The sequence below is a fragment of the Garra rufa genome, chromosome 10 (genome assembly GCF_049309525.1).
Source record: "Garra rufa chromosome 10, GarRuf1.0, whole genome shotgun sequence".
Lineage (NCBI taxonomy): Eukaryota > Metazoa > Chordata > Actinopteri > Cypriniformes > Cyprinidae > Garra > Garra rufa.
In genome coordinates, this window is record NC_133370.1 from 23,051,377 (window position 1) to 23,074,285 (window position 22,909).

General features: G+C 46.4%; 1 protein-coding gene across 6 annotated transcripts in view; it reads left to right on the forward strand.

Annotated features, from left to right (window-relative positions):
* The window catches only part of ctnnd2b (catenin (cadherin-associated protein), delta 2b), a 123,088-nt gene that overhangs the window by 88,709 nt on the left and 11,470 nt on the right, over positions 1-22,909 (forward strand). For 4 of the 6 annotated variants that reach the window (XM_073848447.1, XM_073848449.1, XM_073848452.1 and 1 more), the window contains 4 exons: positions 1,076-1,259; positions 17,671-17,788; positions 19,727-19,912; positions 22,614-22,808. In XM_073848447.1, the coding sequence (XP_073704548.1) occupies positions 1,076-1,259; positions 17,671-17,788; positions 19,727-19,912; positions 22,614-22,808 (683 nt within the window). The remainder of the gene's footprint in view (positions 1-1,075; positions 1,260-17,670; positions 17,789-19,726; positions 19,913-22,613; positions 22,809-22,909) is intronic. The other 2 variants (XM_073848448.1, XM_073848450.1) reach the window with 1 other exon arrangement.

Consider the following 22,909-nt stretch of genomic DNA (forward strand, 5'->3'; position numbering starts at 1 on the left):
GGTGTTGCCACATGCTAATTTCTAGCATTTGTTCTTTGGTGTTCATACTAAAAGCTGGATACACTACATGATTTTTGCCCCGAATTTCCCTTGATTTACAGTACAGACAAGTTGACGCTAGTTGCCTAAAGTCAGAGCCAGTCTGCAGATTTGAGTGAACAGATTTAATAGAAAATCGCGTGGTGTATAATGGTCACAGACTTCGATTATTTAGCTTCAGACTATGATTCCATGCAGTTGGAGAATATCAAATATGTTTGATATTTTGAGCCAAATTTAGAACACGCTGTTTTCATTTCTCACGCGTCTCCTAGTGTCTCCGCACATTCCAGGATTTTTCTCCATATAGTGGACTTCAATGGGAGCCAACAGGATGAAGATCCAAGTTGCAAGTTCAATGCAGCTTCAAAAGGGCTCCACACAATCTCAGCCGAGAAATAAAACTCTTGTCTAACAAAGCGATTGGTTATTTTTTTTTTAATAAATACAAATTTATATACCTTTAACTACAAATGGGATAATATGGGATGCACCATACTGTTTAGGGCTGTAAGTCTGTGATATTAACAAACAAAAATAAGATGCAATTAGCTGGGAGAGAGTTTTATACCCTGCTAGCAGCAGGGAGGAGGAACATGCCAAATCACTCCCTTGTTCACTGAATCAAAGCTGTAGGGGTCTCATGAAAGAGATGAAATATTTATAACATACTATATTTAATAGTATGCAAAATGAGACACAGTTCATGCTACTTTCTGGATGTTCACAGTTCATTCTTGATTGTGATTTGGCTTAGAACACACCCTATAATGTTGAAACTTGTGTACCACAAGCTGATGAGGACACACTAGTGAAACTTTAGAAAGTGTTTCATTTAAGAGCTCTTGACCAAGACCTCATGCAATATTCAAAGGCATGTTTGTAGCCTGCTGCAATCAGTGTTTTTAATTATATATTTTTGTGCACAACAAAATCTCAAGGTGAAGAAGGGAAATTGTAGTCTGTATAAATACCCTGTGTGTATTCCTCACTGGATCAGGCTTTTTTGGTTCATAGCTGATGTTTTTGTGTACAGGTGTGCTGTGGAACTTGTCCTCGTGCGATGCTCTGAAGATGCCCATAATTCAGGACGCTCTGGCAGTGCTGACCAACACAGTCATTATTCCTCACTCTGGCTGGGACACCTCGCCCCACCAGGACGACCGCAAGCTGCACCTGCATTCCTCACAGGTGCTCCGCAATGCTACTGGGTGTCTCAGGTACAGCTCCTAATTAATGTCAATCCAAGTTTCAACATTTATTGTTTTTCATTGTTCATTCATATTTATATAAAGCATCACTTTAAAGGACCTGTTGTGTCTGTTGTTGCTCTCAAGAGGCTTAATCTTCACCTAGAAGCAATTCATTGTTTTATTAGGTGATTATTCAAGTAAGAATTATGCAGATATTATGGTAATGCCTCAGAGTTTCCGTCTTTCAAAGCGACATGGTATGATGAATTTGTGTGCCTTCAGAAATGTCACCGTATATTGGGGTCTCAGGGGGCAAAAGTACACTGCTGGATAATGGCTTTCTGCTTCTGTGTGTCAACCAAATACATTTGTGAATTAGCTTTGAGGCTTTTCCAGGAGCCCTTCACTGATAACTTAAGTTAATTGATTTGAATAAATAGATTCAGTTGCATTTGATGAATTTGGCTGGTCTCAGACTCTGTGCACAAAACCATTTTGTGATGGAGCTTGTTTTGCCACTTTAGTAGGATTATGTTCTGCCCAGTATTGGTCGGATTTAACAATGTGATTCTGTAGCTCTGGAATAGCGTTGAGCACTTTGATTGGGGAACTGATGGCATGCCAAAACCTTTCCCTTGCCCAAATCTCCTTTGGACCCCAAAGCAATTATGTTCTTTTAGGTATATATATATATATATATATATATATATATGATAACATAAACAGTTTATATATAGAAATTTTTTTTTCGATTCATTATAATGTCCACCATTAGCAGCTATTACATTATCTGGGCATCCGAGCTGTCGGTTTATTTAAACATTGACTTGATATATTACTCTAAGCCTCCTGAAGGATTGCCCAAAGATGATTCACACTACGGTGATATTGTAATAACAATGTTTTTACAGTTATTTTTATCATATCAAATAAATGCAGACTTAGCGAGCGTAAGAGACTTCTTTTAAAGAGGTCATCGGATGCAAAACTAACTTTTACATGTTGTTTGAACATTAATGTGTGTTGGCAGTTTGTGTACACAGCCACCCTACGATGATAAAATTCCACCCAGTGGTATTTTTTTTAATCTTTAAAAGTAATATCCCCTTTTTTAAATCAGGTCATTCTCAGCTTCTTGTCGTTGTGACGAAACACAGTTGATTGACATCTGTGACATCTAAGCGTCTTACCTTAGACCCGCCCTCACCGAGCTGAAACAGTCCGAATACGATTGCCATTGTGTGACAGGGGGAGGGGAAGACTCTGATTGAGTGATTGAGGTGTTCTGTTGTTGGATGTAATAGTGAACACAGCAGTAGCCATTTACTTCCGACATCTGAGCCGCTTAAGAGGCAGACAACGTTACTTTCGTTTTTTAAAAGGAAAGCGCCGATCCCGTTCTACATATACATCTATGTTTGTGTGAATAATTCCTGATGCAGCTTCACCCACCTCGGAAGTGAGTATAAGGGTTTTTTATGCATCTTTGCAAATGGCCTTTCTTAATAATGTGCTTGTTGGCAAGTTTCCGATAAATGCAGCTAAATGCAGCTAAATGTGGCTAAATGCAGCTAAAGTAAACATTACAGCTCGTAATCCCTCAACAGAGAGGGGCGGGGCGAGCAGAGCTCATTTGGATTTAAAGGGCCCATGCGATAAAATGAGCTGATATTTTGCAGAGCTGATTTTGACAAGGTAAAGGGGTGTTTTTTTTTACATTACTATTGAGAATTTTTAACCAAAGTATATTAGAGACTTTTCATTAAGACCCTAAAGAATCATATGAACTTGTGGAAAATGGGCATCCGATGACCCCTTTAAAAACAAAAAAATCGTATCAACCCCAAACTTTTGAACAGTAGTCGGTGTTAAATATTAACCAAATTATTATTTTTTATATTATAATGCTGTAGTTTTTATATATTTTAATATAGTTTGTGCTAAAATGTGTCTTAACCATAATAATGTGTCAAATAATGAGTTTTATGTATTGCAATTTGTGGTTAGCAAGCTAAGTATAGTTAAAATAAAAATTATACAGATTTACTAGTATTTTTTTACTAGTGGGTGCAAGACACTGTAGCTCATTTATGTAAGTGTGGATAGCAAATTAAAGTAAACTGTGACATATTATACCCAAAAATTCTTCATACAGAGGACTATCAGTAAAACTGATTTAAAAATTTAGACCAAAAATTCATACAGTGAAAAGTGTTTTTTTTTTTTTATTGCTAGTGCAACCTTTTTTACACCACAGACTGAACCAAAGTAGCCATTGATTGGTAATTGTTCAACAAAGTATTGATAGTTGTGTAAATATTGTCATTCTAACAGTTTTCTGAATTTTTGGTTGATTCTAATCCATTACATACCTTTTGTAATCATATTTTATAACCATTTTCTAAACTATTGCGAATAAACTGTGATAATGTGAGAAATGTTAAAGGTGTCTGAACAAATTTTGGTTTGACTGTATATCAGTGTTGTTTTTGACAACCATCTTAGATTTAGTCTTAGTCTTAGTCTTTTGGACTAAAATGCTTATTAGTTTTAGTCAAATTTTAGTCACTTCTATATGTGATAGTTTTAGTCCAATTTTAGTCGACGAAAAGTCAAAAAGGTTTTAGTCTAGTTTTAGTCGACGAAAAGTCAAAAAGGTTTTAGTCTAGTTTTAGTCAAAAAAGGGGAAAAAGTAGTCTTTTAACAAATTAATGTAGGTCAGTAAGTATTTTGCTGTTGGGTAGTGTCACTTGTAAGTTCTGAAAATAGCAGATCTATATTTCAACACAATGTGAGCTTCCGGATCGACTATTTTCACCAATAATTACAATAATGAAGGAATGTTTTAAAACATAAAAGACAAACAAGGATGGAATGCTAAAACGGCTTGCCATACTAGTATGGCAAAGAGTATTTAATGCTAAAACGGCTTGCCATAGCGGCAGATACGTTTTAGGTTTTGATTGGCATGCACAATAAGCAGAAATGTCATGCATTTTAAACATCTGACGGACCACCCACTAACATTTTCATCTATTCTCGTCTCGTCAACGAAAACTCACACACGTCTCGTCATGTTTTAGTCATCAACGAGCCATTTTTATCTCGTCATCGTCTCGTTATCGTCATGAAAAAAGTGGCGTCAACGAAATGATTTTGTCATCGTCATCGTTGACGAAAACAACACTGCTGTAAATGGCTTGATAGCTTATGTTAAAGCTAAATGGTTAACTTGACCACATTCTCCACAACAAAATAGCCTTTTGATTAGCTAGAACAAAATATGGCTATGTGACTGACTTTTTGATGAGGCATTAAAACAGCTACTCTTTAAAGTCTGAAGGTTTGAATGGGGTTGATTTGGCACGACACAGGCATGGGAAACATTTTGGCGTATTGTCAAATGTTTATGTATCTGGGTCAGAGGTGGAAAGAGTAATAAAATATGCTTCTCAAGTAAAAGTACTGTTACTTCAATGAAATTTTACTTAAGTACAAGTAAAAGTACTGGTCAAAAAATCTACTCAAGTAAAAGTAAAAAGTAACTCATTTAAAATTTTATTAGTTTTTTTTTTTTTTTGAACAGCAGGGGTGGGTGGGGGATTCTAGTGTTATTCAAAAAAGACAAGGGGTTATAAATCTCAACCTGGTTGTTTTTAATTGAGGAAACAACTTTATAAAATAAAGTGCAATAAAAACAAATAAATAATATACAATTAAAAATTAAATAACCATATAAAACATTTCGGGAAATTTTAGTGCAAATGATCCCATACAACTTAAAACATCACAACCACTGAATGTGGCATAAACTGTGGATTCAGTAGAGCAGGGGTTCCCAACCTTTTTTACTCCGGAGGCCCCCTCCTTCTCCGGTCAATTTTGCAAGGCCCCCCTATGCCTGACATGTCCTCTTATTTATTATTATATTATTAATTTACTTATTTACTTCCACAATAAAGAGAAAAGTATTTATTTTTAAATCTTTTTTATTAACCAAAACATCTCTTTGCCTTATTATTCTTCTACTGCATGTTATAAAAAAAACGTCTCAGGTTACATATGTAACCCTGGTTCCCTTCTCGTTCCTTTCAGGGAACGTCTTGGTTACGTATGTAACCCTCGTTCCCTGAAGGAGGGAACGGAGACGTCACGTCGGAGACCGACGAATTGGGATATCGCTTTAGAGACACCAATCCTCTTCGTGTGCAAACCAAACGAGCCAATGCACATTGGCATGCATGATTGCATCCAGCTGTCGCCGATCACAGCGTGAGCATAAATACACAGCAGGTGCAACGCATAGACAGGATTTCGCTGAGGAGCCGAGCTTGGGTCCGGCCGCACAGCGGTGGTACAGCAGCTGAGGCGACGGGACGTGACGTCTCCGTTCCCTCCTTCAGGGAACGAGGGTTACATACGTAACCAAGACGTTCCCTCTCAGTCGGTCTCTACGACGTCACGTCGGAGACCGACGAATTGGGATCCCTAGCAAAGCGCCGCAGCTGCTGCCCCCCTCCAGTGTCCTGAGCAAGCCACCTGGCCTCCAATTTTTGCTAAGGCCAAGGGCGGATCAGAAAAGACCAGTCACTGTATAACATAGCACTACCTACTTAGTGAAGCTGGAGCACTGGGAACGTGCGGAGCTCCCACCCATCCCGGAGGAGGTTCGGAGCAATACGCATATGGCTCAATTAGGACATATGGAAGAATGGAGGTGATTGAACCCTCGTGAAGATGGTAGAAGGTTACCGGGGAAACACGGCCTCTGTGGGTACCGTGGAAGACATATGGGATTCACTTAAGTCTCTCATGTATCCTAAGCCTTCTATCGGTTCTAAAGATTCATCGAGAGAGGCCTGGCGCCTAGACGCTCCGCTACGTCTGGAGCCGAGGAAGGAGGACTCGACAGGGTCTTCATGGACACTCTGGAGAAGATAGCAAGCCGACCTGAGCCAGTGCCTCTCAGTGCTTCTACCCGTTTGAGGTGAGAACACAGGAGGAGACTGGCTCTACACGAAGGCTATAAAACCTAGCGAACGTGTTAGGGGTCGCCCAACCCGCAGCTCTACAAATGTCAGATAGCGAGGCGCCACGAGCCAGCGCCCAGGAGGATGCAATACTCCTAGTAGAGTGAGCTCGCAACCTGAGCGGGCAGGGCACGCCCTGAGCTTGATAAGCCAAGGCGATGGCATCCACTATCCAGTGTGCCATCCTCTGCTTGGAGACGGCCTTCCCCTTCTGCCGTCCTCCGTGACAAATAAAGAGCTGATCTGAGGTCCTGAAGCTTTGCGTCCGGTCGACGTAGCATCTTAATGCTCGGACGGGACAAAGCAAAGCTAGGGCTGGGTCTGCCTCCTCCGGGGGCAGCGCTTGCAGGCTCACCACTTGGTCCCTGAAGGGAGTAGTGGGAACCTTGGGCACGTAGCCAGGCCGGGGCCTCAGGGTTACCTGGGAATCTGCCGGCCCGAACTGAAGGCACGAATCGTCGACCGAAAACGCCTGCAGGTCCCCTACCCTCTTGATGGAGGCCAATGCCAGCAGGAGCAGAGTCTTCATAGAGAGATACTTCAGCTCGACTGACTGTAAAGGCTCAAAGGGGACCCGCTGTAGTGCTGTGAGCACCAGAGACAGGTCCCAAGAGGGTACGGAGGGGGGCCTAGGAGGATTTAACCTCCTGGCTCCCCTGAGAAACCTGACGACCAGGTCGTGCTTACCTACTGACCTTCCTTCAACGGGGTCATGGTTTGCAGAAATAGCGGCTACATAGACCTTAAGGGTGGAGGGAGACAGCCTACGCTCCAATCCTTGCTGCAAAAAGGTAAGCACTACTCCGACCGAGCATCTTCGGGGATCCTCATTTCTTGAGAAAGCCCATTCGACGAACAGGTTCCACTTCAAGGCGTAAGCATGTCTCGTGGATGCAGCTCTCGCCGAAGTGATGGTGTCTACCACTCCTTGGGGTAGATCACTCAGAACCTCCGCGTCCCGTCCAGGGACCAGACATGTAGTTTCCAGAGGTCTGGACGCGGGTGCCACAGGGTGCCCCGTCTCTGAGTCAGTAAATCCTTCCTCAGAGGAATCCGCCAGGGAGGGGCTGTCGCGAGGAGCATCAGTTCTGGGAACCAGGTCCGAGTAGGCCAGTAAGGCGCCACTAACAGGACCTGCTCCTCGTCCTCCCTGACCTTGCACAGTGTCTGTGCGAGAAGGCTCACTGGGGGAAACGCATACTTGCGAAGGCCCCGTGGCCAGCTGCATGCCAGGGAGTCCGTGCCGAGTGTACCCTCGGTCAGGGAGTAAAAGAGCTGGCAGTGGGACGTCTCTGGAGAAGCAAACAGGTCTACCTGAGCTTTCCCGAAACGTCTCCAGATCAGCTGGACCGACTGGGGATGGAGTCTCCACTCTCCGGGAAGCGCAGCTCGTGAGAGCTCGTCGGCTGCACGGTTGAGCAAACCCGGAATGTGAATGGCACGAAGCGACCTCAGATGCTTCTGACTCCAGAGGAGGAGAGAACGGGCGAGCTGCGACATGCGACGGGAGCGTAGACCACCTTGTCGGTTGATGTACGCAACGGTCGCAGTGTTGTCCGTACGGACCAGCACGTGTTTGCCTCGAAGGCGCCCTTTGAGACGGTTCAAGGCAAGGCGTACTGCCAGCAGCTCTAGGCAGTTGATGTGCCAGTGTAGCTGGGGGCTCGTCCAAACCCCCGACACTGCCTGCCCGTTGTACGTGGCTCCCCAACCGGTGGTGGAGGCATCCGTGTGTACCACAGCGTGCCTGGAGACCTGTTCTAAGGGAACTCCTGCCCGAAGAAAAGCTAGGTCTGACCACGGGGTGAAGGTTAGGCGACAGGCCGAGGTTACTTTGACCCGGAGAGTGCCGCGCTGCCACGCTCTCCTCGGGACTCGGCCATGAAGCCAGTGCTGAAGTGGTCTCATATGGAGCAGGCCAAGCGGTAAAACTGCCGTAGCTGCTGCCATATGCCCCAGGAGCCTCTGAAACTGTTTCAGTGGGACCACTTCTCTGCTCTTGAACGTATTCAAGCAGTTCAGCACCGACTGAGCCCGCTCTTGCGTGAGGCGAGCTGTTTGGCTGACCGAGTCCAGTTCCACACCAAGAAAAGAGATCCTCTGCACGGGGGAGAGTTTGCTCTTTTCCCAGTTGACCCGAAGGCCCAAGCGGGCGAGGTGTGCCAACACCAGGTCCCTGTGTTCGCATAACTGCTCTCGAGAGTGTGCTAGTATCAGCCAGTCGTCGAGGTAGTTGAGGATACGAACGCCCTGTTCCTTGAGGGGAACAAGGGCCGCCTCCGCGACTTTCGTGAAGACACGGGGGGAGAGGGACAGCCCGAAGGGCAGGACCTTGTACTGATATGCTCTGCCTTCGAACGCGAACCGCAGAAATGGTCTGTGGCGCGGAAGGATCGAAACATGAAAGTACGCGTCCTTCAGGTCGATCGCTGCGAACCAATCCTGGGGACGAACACATCTGAGGATGTGTTTTTGTGTGAGCATTCTGAAAGGTAGCTTGTGAAGAGCTCGATTCAAGATGCGCAGGTCCAGGATCGGTCGTAAACCGCCGCTTTTCTTGGGTACTATGAAGTAGGGGCTGTAAAACCCTGTCTTCATATCGGCTAGAGGGACCGGCTCTATTGCTTTCTTCGCCAGCAAGGTAGCAATCTCTGCCCGTAGGACAGGGGCATCTGCTACTTTCACTGTAGTGAAGTGGATGCCCCTGAACCGAGGCGGACGCCGGGCGAACTGAATCGCGTAGCCGAGCCTGATGGTCCGGAGGAGCCAGCAAGACGGGCTGGGAAGCCTTCTCCAGGCCCCCAGCCAACGTACAAGAGGGACCAGCGGGACCACTGACGTACCTGCGGGGGGGCAGCGAGGTGGAACGCAGGGACCCCGCTCGGGCGTCTCTATGCCGGTCCGAAGCGGGGTCAGAGTGTCTGTGTGTGGTGTGTGCAAGACATTTACCTGCGTTCTGGCAGCTGGTGCGTGAGTAGTCCGTCTTACCGCACTCTCCAACCGCCCAGCGCCATTTGCTGGCGGGAGGGGAGAGGGGGTGAAGCCCGGGGCTAACCCGTGCAACACCCGCTGTCCCCTCTGGGGACCCAGAGATAGTAGAAACTGCTCTTTTATTGAAAATTTGGGTGTCACCGGCCGTGAGGCCGATGACGGGTTTCTTAAAAGAAACTTTTTTAAGGGGAACAAAAGATTCTCCGCCCGGCCCTCCTCCGGGGGAGGGAGTGGTGCGATCACCATCTCCCGAAGAGCAGCTTCCTCCATCTCTGGGTCGCCCGTCTCAGGGACGCTTGTTCTTGCGTTTCCCACTGGTCTTGGTGGGAGCCTGGACGGGCGGGGCGGCCGCCCTGGGACCGGCTCCACGGCGCCGCCGTGAAGGCTGCTGCGCAGGCTGCTGTGGAGCGGGGGCGGAGGCAGGGGGCCGCCCTCGGCGACGAGCAGACCGAGGTGCCGCCGGCGGCTGGGTGGAGGCAGCAGCGGGAGCACGCCGGGGCAAGATATGACTGATGGCCTCAGTCTGCTTCTGGGCGGCCGAAAACTGCTGGGCGAAGTTTTCGACCGCGTCGCCGAAGAGGCCGGTCTGGGACACGGGGGCATTCAGGAACCTGACCTTGTCTGCTTCCCTCATGTCGGCCAGACACAGCCAGAGATGGCGTTCCTGGACCACCATCGTGGACATCGCACGACCCAGAGACCGCGCCGTAACCTTCGTCGCTCGTAGCGCGAGGTCCGTAGCGATACGGAGTTCACGTAGAACTTCCGGGTCGTGACCACCCTCGTACAGGTCCTTCAGTGCCTGGGCCTGATGGACCTGTAACAACGCCATAGCGTGTAGGGCGGAGCCAGCAGCGCCACAAGCCGTGTAGGCACTGCCGATCAGAGCCGACGAGTGCCTACAGGCCCGGGAGGGGAGCAACGGGTTGCCCCGCCAAGTGGAAGCGGCGCCGGGACACAATTGCATCGCCACCGCACGCTCCACCGGCGGGACAGCCGCGTACCCCCGCGCTGGTCCGCCATCAAGGGTGGTGAGGGAGGACGTGCCACTGGAGCGGTTTCTGGCAGTAAAAGGTGCCGTCCACGTCCCAGTAAGCTCATCATGCACCTCCGGGAAGAAGGGCACTGGGGTGGGACGCTGAGAACCAGCGCGGGCCACCCCAAGATACCAGTCATCCAGCCGAGAGGGGTCGGGACGTGATGGAGGGTTCCATTCAAGCCCTACCCTCTCGGCGGCCCGGGAAAGCATAGCCATCATCTCGGGGTCGGTATCCGGCACCGCTGACCGCCCAGTGGACGGCAGCGATCCGGAATCGTCCTCCCCCGAGAAGTCTGGCTCACCCCCCGATGCAGCGATTGACATCCGGTCGTCAGGGGGAGCCCCAAAAGTAATGAGCGGTACCTCACGAGGAGGACCCGAACACTCTTCTGGGAGCTCCAGATGGAACGGACTGTCGGTGGAAGGAGGAACCCCCAGCGGATCATCCGCCGGGAAATTCCCCACCGTCACCGTCAGACCAGTCAGCCCTCTGCCAGAGGTAGAGTCCCCCCGGCGTTTGCCGGGGGGAACGGTAGATCTGGGCAGAGGAACTGGCACCCCGCCCCTTTGCAGGAAGCGGAGTCTGGTCCGCAGCTCCGTGATGGACATGCCGCCGCAATGACAGCATGACTCATCCACAAACGCCGCCTGAGCGTGCTCAATACCCAGACACGTCAGACAGCGATCGTGACCATCACCTGGCGCCAGGTAACGACCGCATCCAGAAACGCACGGGTGAAACGGCATTGTATTTCAAACACCTCGTCTTTAAAAAGACGTTCACCCGTGATACTCTTTTAGAAACTGCTCAGTGCTGAAGCACACAGGGGAGATGGCCGCTGCGACACAGAAGGCAGGTAGTGCAATCCTTGACTGCGCGCTTTTTCCACCCACAGGAGACCACCACCGCTGACGCGCCGTATCGCCAACACCGCAGTGAAGAGTTCTTTGAAGAATGGCTCGTTGCGTCTCTCATAGAAAAGATCGGCTCCGATGCGAAATGCTGTCTATGCGTTGCACCTGCTGTGTATTTATGCTCACGCTGTGATCGGCGACAGCTGGATGCAATCATGCATGCCAATGTGCATTGGCTCGTTTGGTTTGCACACGAAGAGGATTGGTGTCTCTAAAGCGATATCCCAATTCGTCGGTCTCCGACGTGACGTCGTAGAGACCGACTGAGAGGGAACCAGGGTTACATACGTAACCTGAGACGTTCCCTTCCAGGTAACTTCGAGCTGCGTCGAACGCTGTGGGAACGAGTATGCCAGTGCCGCCATACTGAGAATGTCAGAATGACAGAGAATGACAGAAAGGCTTTGGCCATGCCAGGCGCAAAGTCTAGATATGATGGGGCCACTGAGAGGGCCTGAAGATCCCCAACCCTCTTGAGGGAAGTAATAGCCAACAGAAAGGCAGTCTTTAGAGTGAGAAGACGGTCGGAGACCTCTTCTAAAGGTTCAAACGGAGGCTTACATAGGGCCTCAAGCACCACAGCCAGGTCCCAAGGGGGGACGCGAGAGCGTACTGGAGGTCTCAACCTCAGCGCACCGCGGAGGAAACGTGTAACTAATGGGTGTCTGCCCACTGAAGTGCCACCAAGAGGGGTGTGGTAAGCAGCTATGGCCGCCACATACACCCTCAGGGTGGAGTGAGTCAACCCGGCGGAAAGACGGGCCTGTAAAAACTCCAGCACTGAACCAACTGGGCAGTCGACTGGATTTAACTGGCGGTCCCCGCACCAAGAAGTGAAGAGTTTCCACTTCAGGGCATACAGTTTCCTCATAGAGGGAGCTCTGGATTGGAGGATGGTCTCAACAACCTCAGTTGAGAAACCTGAAGCTACGAACTGTGCCCCCTCAGGGGCCACACCCATAACTTCCACCGCTCCGGGCATGGGTGGAGAATCTCCACTCCTGCTTGTGAGAGTAGGTCTGGTCTGACGGGAATCTCCCAGGGAGAGCCGTCTAGAAGGGATATTAGATCCGAGAACCAGACTCGACCTGGCCAGCACGGGGCTACTAGAAGAAGCTGGGCCCCGTCCCGGCGTACTCTTGCCAAAACTCCCGGGAGCAGAGCGATCGGGGGAAATGCGTACAGACGTAGCCTTGGCCACGTCTGTACCATAGCATCCAGTCCCAGAGGAGCTGGATGATGAAGAGAGAACCAGAGGGGACATTGCGTATTGTATTGAGTCGTGAAGAGGTCCACCTGAGCCTGGCCAAAAATTCTCCAGATCTGCTTCACCACCTCGGTGTGAAGCATCCATTCCCCGGGCCTCAGTCCCTGCCTCGACAGGATGTCTGCTCCCAAATTGAGATGCCCAGGGATGTGTATCGCTCTCAGCAAGAGGAGTTTCCCTTGGGCCCACACAAGGATCTGGTACGCCAGCTTGTACAAGGGGCGTGAACGCAGACCTCCCTGGTGGTTGATGTAAGAGACCACCGCTGTGTTGTCGGTGCGCACCAACACATGGTGATCTCTTACGTCCGGGAGAAAGTGTCTCAGAGCCTTAAACACGGCCATCATTTCCAGGCAATTGATGTGCATTGTGAGATGATGGTCTCTCCACAGACCGTGGGCTGCGCGGCCACTCATGACCGCCCCCCACCCAGTGAGGGATGCATCCGTTGCAAGCGTGATGCGGCGACAAGGAGTTCCCAACACCGGGCCCTGAGTTAAGAACCAAGGCTTCTTCCACATATCTAAGGCACGAAGGCATCGCCGCGTGACCTTGATCATGCAAAACTGGTTTCCCCTCAGGGAGAACCCCTTGGCTTTGAGCCACCACTGTAGGGGTCTCATGTACAGCAGGCCAAAAGGAATTACTTTGGACGCAGCTCCCATCAGACCGAGCAGTTTCTGAAACTGCTTCACAGTGAGTGACTGGCTCTTTGACTCTCACGACCTGGGTGCGAATTGAACTGACATGAGCGGGAGACAGACGTGCCCGCATCGTAGTTGAATCCCACACCACACCTAGATAAGTGGTTCTCTGAGATGGAGAAAGTACACTTTTCTTGGCATTCAGTCTTAACCCAAGCACTTTCATGTTTGACAGAAGAACATCTCGATGTTGAACCGCCATCTGCTCCGACTGGGCCAAAATCAGCCAGTCGTCGATATAGTTGAGTATGCGGATGCCCTGGAATCGCAGAGGAGCCACAGCTGCATCCACACACTTTGTGAAAGTGCGAGGTGAGAGTGCAAGGCCGAAAGGAAGAACCCGATATTGGTACGCTTTGCCCCTGAAAGCAAACCTCAGGAACTTCCTGTGTTGGGGAAGGATGGAGACGTGAAAATAGGCGTTTTTGAGATCTATAGTCACAAACCAGTCCTCGGACCTGATGTGTGAGACAACCTGTTTCACCGTCAGCATTTTGAACTTGAGGCGTTTGACCGAGCGATTTAGAACGCGTAGGTCTAGAATAGGCCTCAGGCCTCCATCCTTCTTTGGAACTATGAAGTACCGGCTGTAGAACCCGGACTCTCGCTCGTGAGGAGGGACCACCTCGATGGCCTCCTTCCTCAGGAGAGTTTCTACTTCCTGTTCCAGAGCCTGCTCGGAACCCACCACGGTGGGAAAGACCCCACTGAAAGTGGGTGGAGGTGAACCGAAATGAATGCGGTACCCTCTTCCTACAGTGTGCAGGACCCACTGAGAGACATTCGGCAGAAGTTTCCACGCTGCCAGAAAGTCTACAAGGGGAATCAGTCCCTCGAGACTGACCTCTGGATTTGAAGGAATGGCTAGCTAGGGGTCCCAAGGATGGGGACTGGGTAACCCGTCTAGCCGTTCGAGAGACCTCTGCTGAGGTCGCAAGCCTCCTAGCACCGCTACGAGATCGGGCAGTGACTGAGAGATATGCTCGCTGGGAGCCGCTGCGCCCTGAAACACCAAGGGTGACAGGGTTAGCATGGCGACCCCCTGAGGACACTGAGCAGAGACGGGCACCGTACACTGAGGTGTAAACCGCTCTTCCCCAGAGGGGACTGCCCTCATTAGCCCTGGGCCTCGACCGTCAGGGCTTCTTTGCCGAGCTCTTCTTAGCTCTCAGGACTTCCCTCAGGTCAGTCTTGGGCTTCGAGGAGCTCGGCTTAGAGCGTGGCTGAGAGTCCCGCACTCTGCCCGAGGGGGGGGGACGGGAGGCGACGCTCTGTTTTTGTGTCTCCCTATGAGAGGAGCTCGGGGGCCGCTGACGCCCAACGGACGGACCCCTGAGCTGGAGGACGGCGAGGGAGGAACCGCTGAAACGCTGCCGCTGGTCGCTGCGCCTCCTGATGCCTGTCGACGATGGCGCTCACGGCGTTGCCGAACAGACCGGAAGGCACAAGCAGTACGTTGAGGAGGAAGACTCTGTCACGCTCTTTAATGTTGGACAGAGTCAACCACAAATGCCTCTCCGCGGCAACCAAAGCTGCCATAGACCGCCCAATAGAGCGAGCGGTCTCTTTGGTGGCGCGAAGAGACAGGTCAGCGGTCCTCCTGAGTTCAGCCAGATCTTCAGGCCGAACTCCATCGCCCTCATCCAACTGTTTCAGCAGGTCTGCCTGGTACGACTGTAACACCGCCATGGTGTGCAGACACACACCAGCCTGACCTGCTGCCGTATAACCCTTCCCAACCAGAACGGAAATAGTTCTCAACGGTTTACAGGGAAGGGCTGGAGCCTTCAAGGAAGATGCCGAATCGGGAGACAGATAGCCTGCAAGCGTCTGTTCAACCCGAGGCATCTCCCTGTAAGCACGCTCTGAAAGCCCTGCCACGTGAGAATATTGCCCGTCTCCATTCCCTCTGCTAGATCTAATTGCGAGCCCCATGAGTACAATCGCCACTCCGCCTCGACGGAAGCGGGACCAGACCCGCGAGGAGCGCTAGTGAAGACTCCCTTCTCAAAGAGAGCCTTCCTAGAACGAAGCACCCGAAATGGCATGTGCAGACAATGCAGACAATCAGCCCCCTCGAGGGCTGAAGCCGCATGCTGCGCACCCAAGCAAGCAACACATAAGCTGTGCGTGTCCTCACTCGTAATGAAACGAGTGTACAGAGGAACGCACACCTTATAGTGCTGCTTGCTAACACTCATCTTAGAGGACAGTAAAGACATCACTCTCAAAACAAAAGCTGTACTAACTTGTACAAAACGGAGAACGATCACACACAGACACAGAGCGCTTGCTGAAACAACAGAAGCTGGCGTTGTACTCCACCGCACGTGTTCTTATGCTTCCCGGTCGGTGACGTCATGACGCCCGTGACGTCGCACACTCTCGTTGGATAGTTGCACACATGATTCAGGACGCGGTCACGCAGGAGGCGTTCCCACAGCGTTCGACGCAGCTCGAAGTTATCTGGAAGGGAACTACAAATTCAAACAAACTTTAAATTAAAACTTTAAATATACCTTATAACCTTTAAAGAAAACCTCTGCAAAATTCTAACTTTTTAAAACTATATATACAGATTTTAAGCTCCTGAATTCCTTACTAAAGACATTCTTTACAACTTCAGAGTACTTTTTCTTAAATAAGTGTACCTGCCTTACCAAACAGAACAACAGGGAGATGCCAAAAGTCCACTAAACCTATCCCTTTGAACTTGACTGACTGAATATCTACTGTTTGTATCCATTAAAAAATTAACATACGAATTCAAACTACAGCAAATATATTCTAAATATGTTGAAACGCATCGATGTGAAGGTTCGACAAAGACACGATCAGTGAACTGTCAGTGCACGCCTGATGCTCATAAACACCGAGCCTCACTCCTCTTCTATGGGTGAGCATCCATTATAAAACACTCACAGGACAATAATTTGGACAACTAGGCAAATGTTTTGAAATTTCACACAAAAATACGATAGGGATCAGAGCCCAGAGAGCGTGCATAGTTTGTGAATCAATAGCGGACTTATGCGTGCCTAATGTACGACTCTGATATACACAAGTGTTATACATTAGGCACGCGCAAGTTCGTTATTACCTTAACATTAGCGCAATGGTTAGCTTCATGCGTGCAGCCGAGAGATGTAACTGCAAAACTGTGCCTTGTCCGTCTCCATCTTTCTTGAGTTAGCGCGCTGCGTTTGTTCTGCTGCTCATCAAGCAATCAGTAGTTTCCGGTGCGCTATCTCCTCCTTCCCTCCACGCACATTTTTTTTTTAAATAATTTATTTTATTTTTTTTATTTTTATTTTTACTCAGTAACGGATAATATTTAAAATGTAGTTAAGTACAATACTTAAATCAAAACGTACTTAAGTAAAAGTAAAATTACAAAATGTAAAAGTTACTTTAAAAAGTAGAAGTACACAAAAAACCTACTCAATTACAGTAACGCGAGCAAATGTAATTCGTTACTTTCCACCTCTGATCTGGGTATACATAAACTATGTGTGGTCTAAAAAGCCACTCTAATACGTTTGACTGCTGTATGTTGTGGTTTTGTCATTTTTATCTATGTGATGAATGTTGATGCATCATGCATAAGTTATGATCACATTATTTGCACATGCTCAGGCTTTTTCTTCATAAAAAGATCACAGTTTCCAATTTCTAGTTTTTGCTGACTAGATGGAAAGGTCTATTTTGGAGCTATTACAAGCTCACGTGAAGCATCAAGAAATCTGCAGCCACTTTCGGAGCTCGGAAACTTTTTACTTTCAAACTCATTTTGATATTAACAGCACTTTACATTTATAGCACATACTATATGCACATACTATCCTCTCTTTCCCTGCGCATCAGCTTTCAGGTTTGAAGCGGCAGGATTGTAGAAAGTGCTGAGTCACTCTTGGATGGCTGGACTAAGCTCCCTACGCCCAGCGTGATAATTAATCCTCTTCATGGATGGCTGAGGAACTAGAAGTCTGATTGAATATTTAATGGTTGGACACAGTTGCCACACCACCTGCAGCTGCCTGAGACACACAGATCTCTTAGAAGCTTCTTGGAGAGCGAGAGAGAGAGAGACGACAGGATGTGGTCTTTGATTTCTCACAGGCACCTTCGAATAAGGCCCTGCTCAGATCAGACTCCCCGATTCAGGTCTCCCGAGGCTCCAGCTCTTGGGATTCTAAGCTTGTTGCTTTGAGGCATGTTGCTGGTGATTCATAAAGCTGATGTTTGGAATTTTTCTACATTCAAAAACTTGCAGAGTTGACTTCGTGAAGAGTATAAAACACTGTTCTCCATACATTGCTCTTGTGGTGGAAAAGTGAGTTACTACTCATTTCCATGAAAAGCTTATTGATGTTGAAGACCATCTGCCCTTTGGTAGGTTGAGTATTGATTTAGAAGCTCAGAACTGCCAAAACGTAATCAATGGAGTCGATAATACAACATGCGTGACTTTGTGTGAATGTGTTTTCTACAGGAATGTGAGCTCAGCCGGAGAAGAGGCCCGCCGCAGGATGAGAGAGTGTGAGGGGCTGACCGATGCGCTGCTCTATGTCATCCAGACAGCCCTGGGCACCAGTGAGATCGACAGCAAGGTTTGACCTTTCCCTCCTCTGCCTTTCTACCGAAGTATATGCATTCAGCGGAGTGCCACCGAGAATTCAAGCAGGTTTAGTTGTGCAGTTTTTGCTCTAGAGCACTTCTCCTCTACTAAATGTTAGATGAGATTGAAGACACAATGCAAAACAGGCAAAAACTCCTCAGCCGAAAAAGCCAGTTCTGCGGAAAAAACCCTGTCTAGACCAGCTTAGTCTCAGACGGCACGCCCACGGGCCACCCACAGTCCGTTCGCTCACAGTCTGATGAATATTGCGCATAACACAAAAAATCAATCTTGATGCAGTGGGCATTACCCAAAAGCATTGTTGTAGTTTAGTGATAAAGTGTTTTTATCACTAAAACCATAGTTGCAAAAAAACATTTGCACATAACATCACATAGAACCTGTGGATAAATGCAGAGTTTCTTGTTAATATGGCATGTAGACTTAAATAGATCATGCTATTGAGCAAAATAAGCAAATTAACAGACAGTTAAATCTATATCTTTCATTTAATATATACAAATATCATTGTACGTCTTTTAGTTTGTCAAGAGTGTGCATGTATGTATGGCATAAGAGGGAACATCTGTAAATAGTCCACAGATCCTTCAGGCCCCACAAATTCTTTGGTTTTTCAGCATTTTTGTGTATTCGAACCCTTTCCAACAATGACTGTATGATTTTGAGATCCATCTTTTTACACTGAGGACAACTGAGGGACTCATATGCAACTATTACAGAAGGTTCAAACGCTCATGGATGCTTCAGAAGGAGAAATGATGCATTAAGAGCCAGGGGTGTAAACTTTTGTACAAAATGAAGATATATATATATATGTTATTTTGCCTAAATATATTCATTTAGTACTGCACTTCAGAAGCTACAGAAGATACTTACTTGTTTCACTGAAGACAAAATTAGTTAAATTTACCCTGATTGTCAAATTCAAAAGTTTTCACCCCCCCTGCTCTTATTGCATTGCGTTTCCTTTTGAAGCATTCAAACCTTCTGTAATAGTTGTAATACACAAAAATGCTGAAAAAACAAAAAAATTGTTTTGGACCTGAAGGTTTTTTCTGAAGAACAGTGTTCAGGACAACATTTTGAATATTCTGCAAGGTGTATGTAAACGTTTGAACTCAACTGTATATTTCATTCCATACAATGAAAGACAATGGCTCCTGTCAACTGTTAGGTTACCAGCATTCTCCAAATCATCTTCATTTGTGCACAACAGAAAAAAGAAATCCCTAAATCTCGATAAAATCATCTTTGATGCTTCAAAGCTGGTCCAAACTCGTAGTTTATTTTATTTTTCCATTAGGGACAATAGCCATTGTATTAGACAGGCAGTTTAGGTTTTGTTTTGTCTCCTCTAATTGCTTTTACCACCAACAATGTTGTAAAAAAAAACTGCTCTTCATAACCGCGGTCGCTTTTATGAGAGCTTTATGGTAATTACACAGATAAAGTCATGCATTGACACACCTCTCTATATTGAGTCAGGTTTTGTTTGAATTTCGAGGGGTCTCTGTTTCTGGCATAATACTTTGTGAGAACAAGTTTGAATGAGGGGAAAAAAGAGCGTCACACTTTAATCCCTCTGAAAGCATTTACAAGATCAAAGTCGTCCTCTTTGTTTTTCCTGCCTCACTGCTCATCACAATAGGATTAGTTCTCCAGCTCTCCACTGGAGTCCGTCCAGAGGACTAATCTAACAAGAGACTATTAAGAGTTCAGAGCACAATAATGCACAGCCTTCTCAAAGAGGACAGATTGTCTCGCAAATACAAAAAGACATTTTGATATTTACTGTGTCAAATAAAGTTGAAATTCTAGAGGTGTGTTACGGTAAATTCTAACAGATGAGTCTCCTATTTGCAGGTGTTTTCTTGCATTTTTCATAATCTGAAAACGCATTCCCTTCTAGACCATCGAGAACTGCGTGTGCATCCTGCGGAACCTGTCGTACAGGTTGGCTGCAGAGACGTCTCAAGGGCAGCAGATGGGATCGGAGGAGCTGGACGGGGTTCTGTGCACCGATGCCAGCGGGAAGGATGCGGAGAGCTCCGGCTGCTGGGGCAAGAAGAAAAAGAAAAAGAAGAGCCACGATCAGGTGGGCCGGGGGTTTTTATCCCTGCAGCTGCTGGCAATTAGCATCACTTAGCAGCATTCGCGTGCGGGTCGCCTGCGTCGACACTCGTCCTCCTCCAGTGGATAATTACGTATTTTCCAGGCTGATTTCATTTAGTTTCTGAAAACAGATGAAGATAAGGGCATCGGGAGTGTTTGTTCAGCATTTGCATGGCATGAATAGCGAGGTAAAAGGTAGCATTACTTTGCATTGTGGCTTTTAAATAACTAAATTGTCTGTGAGTCATCTGTTCCTTTAACAACGATGCAAATGCACATCTGGCTGTGTGACGGTTGAATTTGCCCTGTCTGTTCAATTATTCTGTATTCCAAACAACTACTGAGATTAATCTTCATATACAGTGCCTTGCAAAAGTATTCATCATTTTTTTTTACATTTTGTTTCTGCCTTAGTTAAACTGCTAAATTACTTTTCCACATCAGTCTACACTCCAGACACCATAATGGCAAAGCAAAAAACAGGTTTTTACTTTCTTTGCAAATTTAAAAAAAAAAAAAAAAAAAAACTTAAATGATTCTATTGCATAAGTATTCATACCTTATCTTAATTAAAATCCAGTCCAGAGCATTAAGAAACTTAGATTGGGCAGAAGGTTCAGCTTCTAACAGGACAATGACCCTAAGCACACTCCAAGAGTGGCTTATAGACAACTCTGTAAATGTCACTGAGAGGTGAAGAGGTGAGGAGAAGAATGGCAGATAATTGGCAAATGCTGATGAGCAAAGCTTGTTGCATCATACCTCAAAATACTTGAGGCTGTAAAGGTGCTTCAGCTAAGTACTGAGTTAAGGTTATGAATACTTATGCAATGTACTTATTTCAGTTTCATTTATGAAGTTGTGACAATTCTGTTTTTGCTTTGTCATTGTGGTGTACAGAGTGTAGATTGATATGGAAAAAAGTAATTTAAAGCAGTTTAATTAAGGGGTATGAATACTTTCGCAAAGCACTGTATTTCAATACGCAAAGTACCTTGTTATTTTCAATGAATACTATGGGATTCTTCAAATTACCTTGGAGTGCCATGTAAATACTATAGCATATGAATAATCATGATCGTCCGCATTAAGCCGTTGTGCTCAACCAGGCAATATTAGTTCGAGTCTGGCTTGTGACATTGCCCAGTCCTATTTCCCCCTCTTCTCACCATCATTTCCTGATGGCTCTGTACTGTGCTTATTAATAAAAGAGGCCAAAAATAAAATAGCATCTGGCACTTTCCATGAATAGGGTACAAGTTTGTGTCCCATTACGTATTGGCACAAATCCCATGTTTTTTGTTGTGAAACCCTCTCCATCCTCTTTAAATTGTGATTGATTTTTAGCCTGTCCCATCTCCACTGTATCTATCAATTTAAGCCATACAACAGTGTCATAATTTGTGCTTTGTTATAAAAAAATAGACTTGCATTAAAAAGTTTGGAGTAGGTTTTTTTTCCTCTCAAAAGAAATGTATAGTTTTATTCAGCAAAGATGCATTAAATTGATCAAATGTGACAGTAAAGGCATTTATAATGCCATAAAAGATTTCCATTTCAAATAACTGCTGTTCTTTTGAACTATTCATCAGAGTTGTACTAGGCAGAGCAACTGTTTTTTTTTAGCAGTGATAATAAAAGTTTTTGAGCACCAAATCAGCATCTCAGAATGACTTCTGAAGGTTTGTGTGACAGTGAGGACTGGAGTAAACTTCTAGAAACTGTGTTATACTTTCTGGTGATTTTTTGCTAGAAAAGCATCGCTAAAATTGCTAACTAGGTTGCAAATCCATATAGAAAATAAACTAAATCAAGGTTGATGATCTATATTTAATGAAGCTTGTGCATCTAATTTCTTTGTCTATTGTTTTGTTTTTGTAACTGTGGAATGTATCTGTGTATGATTCTTTCTTAAAAGGCTATTTTACCCAAAAATGAAAATTCTGCCATTAATTACTCACCCTTATGTCGTTCCAAACCTGTAAGATCTTCGTTCATCTTCAAAAAACAAATTAAGATATTTTTGATGAAATCCAAAAGCTTTCTGACCCTTCATAGACAGCAATGCAACTGCACTGCAAAAAATGCTTTTCTTACTTATATTTTTTTTGTATAATTTTTAGATATTTTGGCTGGAAACAAGATAAAAAATCTAAGTAAGAAAAGCATTCAAGAAAAGCATTCAAGGCCCAGAGAGGTAGTTAGGACATCGTTAAAATAGTCCATATGACATCAGTATTTCAACCTTAATTTTTTGAAGCTACAATAAATACTTTTTGTGTGCAAAGAAAACAAAAATAATGACTTTACTCAACAATTTCACATATGTGTCGTAGCATTTTCATGAATGCGCGTTGAAAACTGACAAAGAAACTAAGAAATTGTTTAATAAAAATTTTTTTTTCTCTGCACACAAAAAGTATTCTTGTATCTTCATAACATTACGGTTGAACCACTGATGGCACATGGACTATTTTAACAATGTCCATACTACTTTTTTGGGCCTTGAATGTGTCAGTTGCGTTGCTGTCTATGCAGGGTCAGAAAGCTGTCAGATTTCATCAAAGATCTTGTGGGTTTACAACATTAGGGTGCTTAATTAATGACAGAATTTAGATTTTTGGGTAAACTATCCCTTTAGTAGTCACACTGTGTAATAACGCTCACTCTATCTCTGCTTTCAGTGGGATGGTGTTGGGCCTTTCCCAGACTCTAGTGACCCTCCAAAAGGACTGCAGATGCTGTGGCACCCGTCCATAGTAAAACCTTACCTCACTCTACTGTCTGAGTGCTCGAACCCGGACACGCTGGAGGGAGCAGCTGGGGCTCTACAGAACCTGGCAGCGGGTAGCTGGAAGGTAGGCCCCACCTTAAAACCTGTGAGTAAACCTGCACCCAAAGAGCCACGAACCAAACAAACTGGCTCTGGCACCCATCACCACACACATTCATACTTCAGTTCTGTCTGTGAAGGTCATGG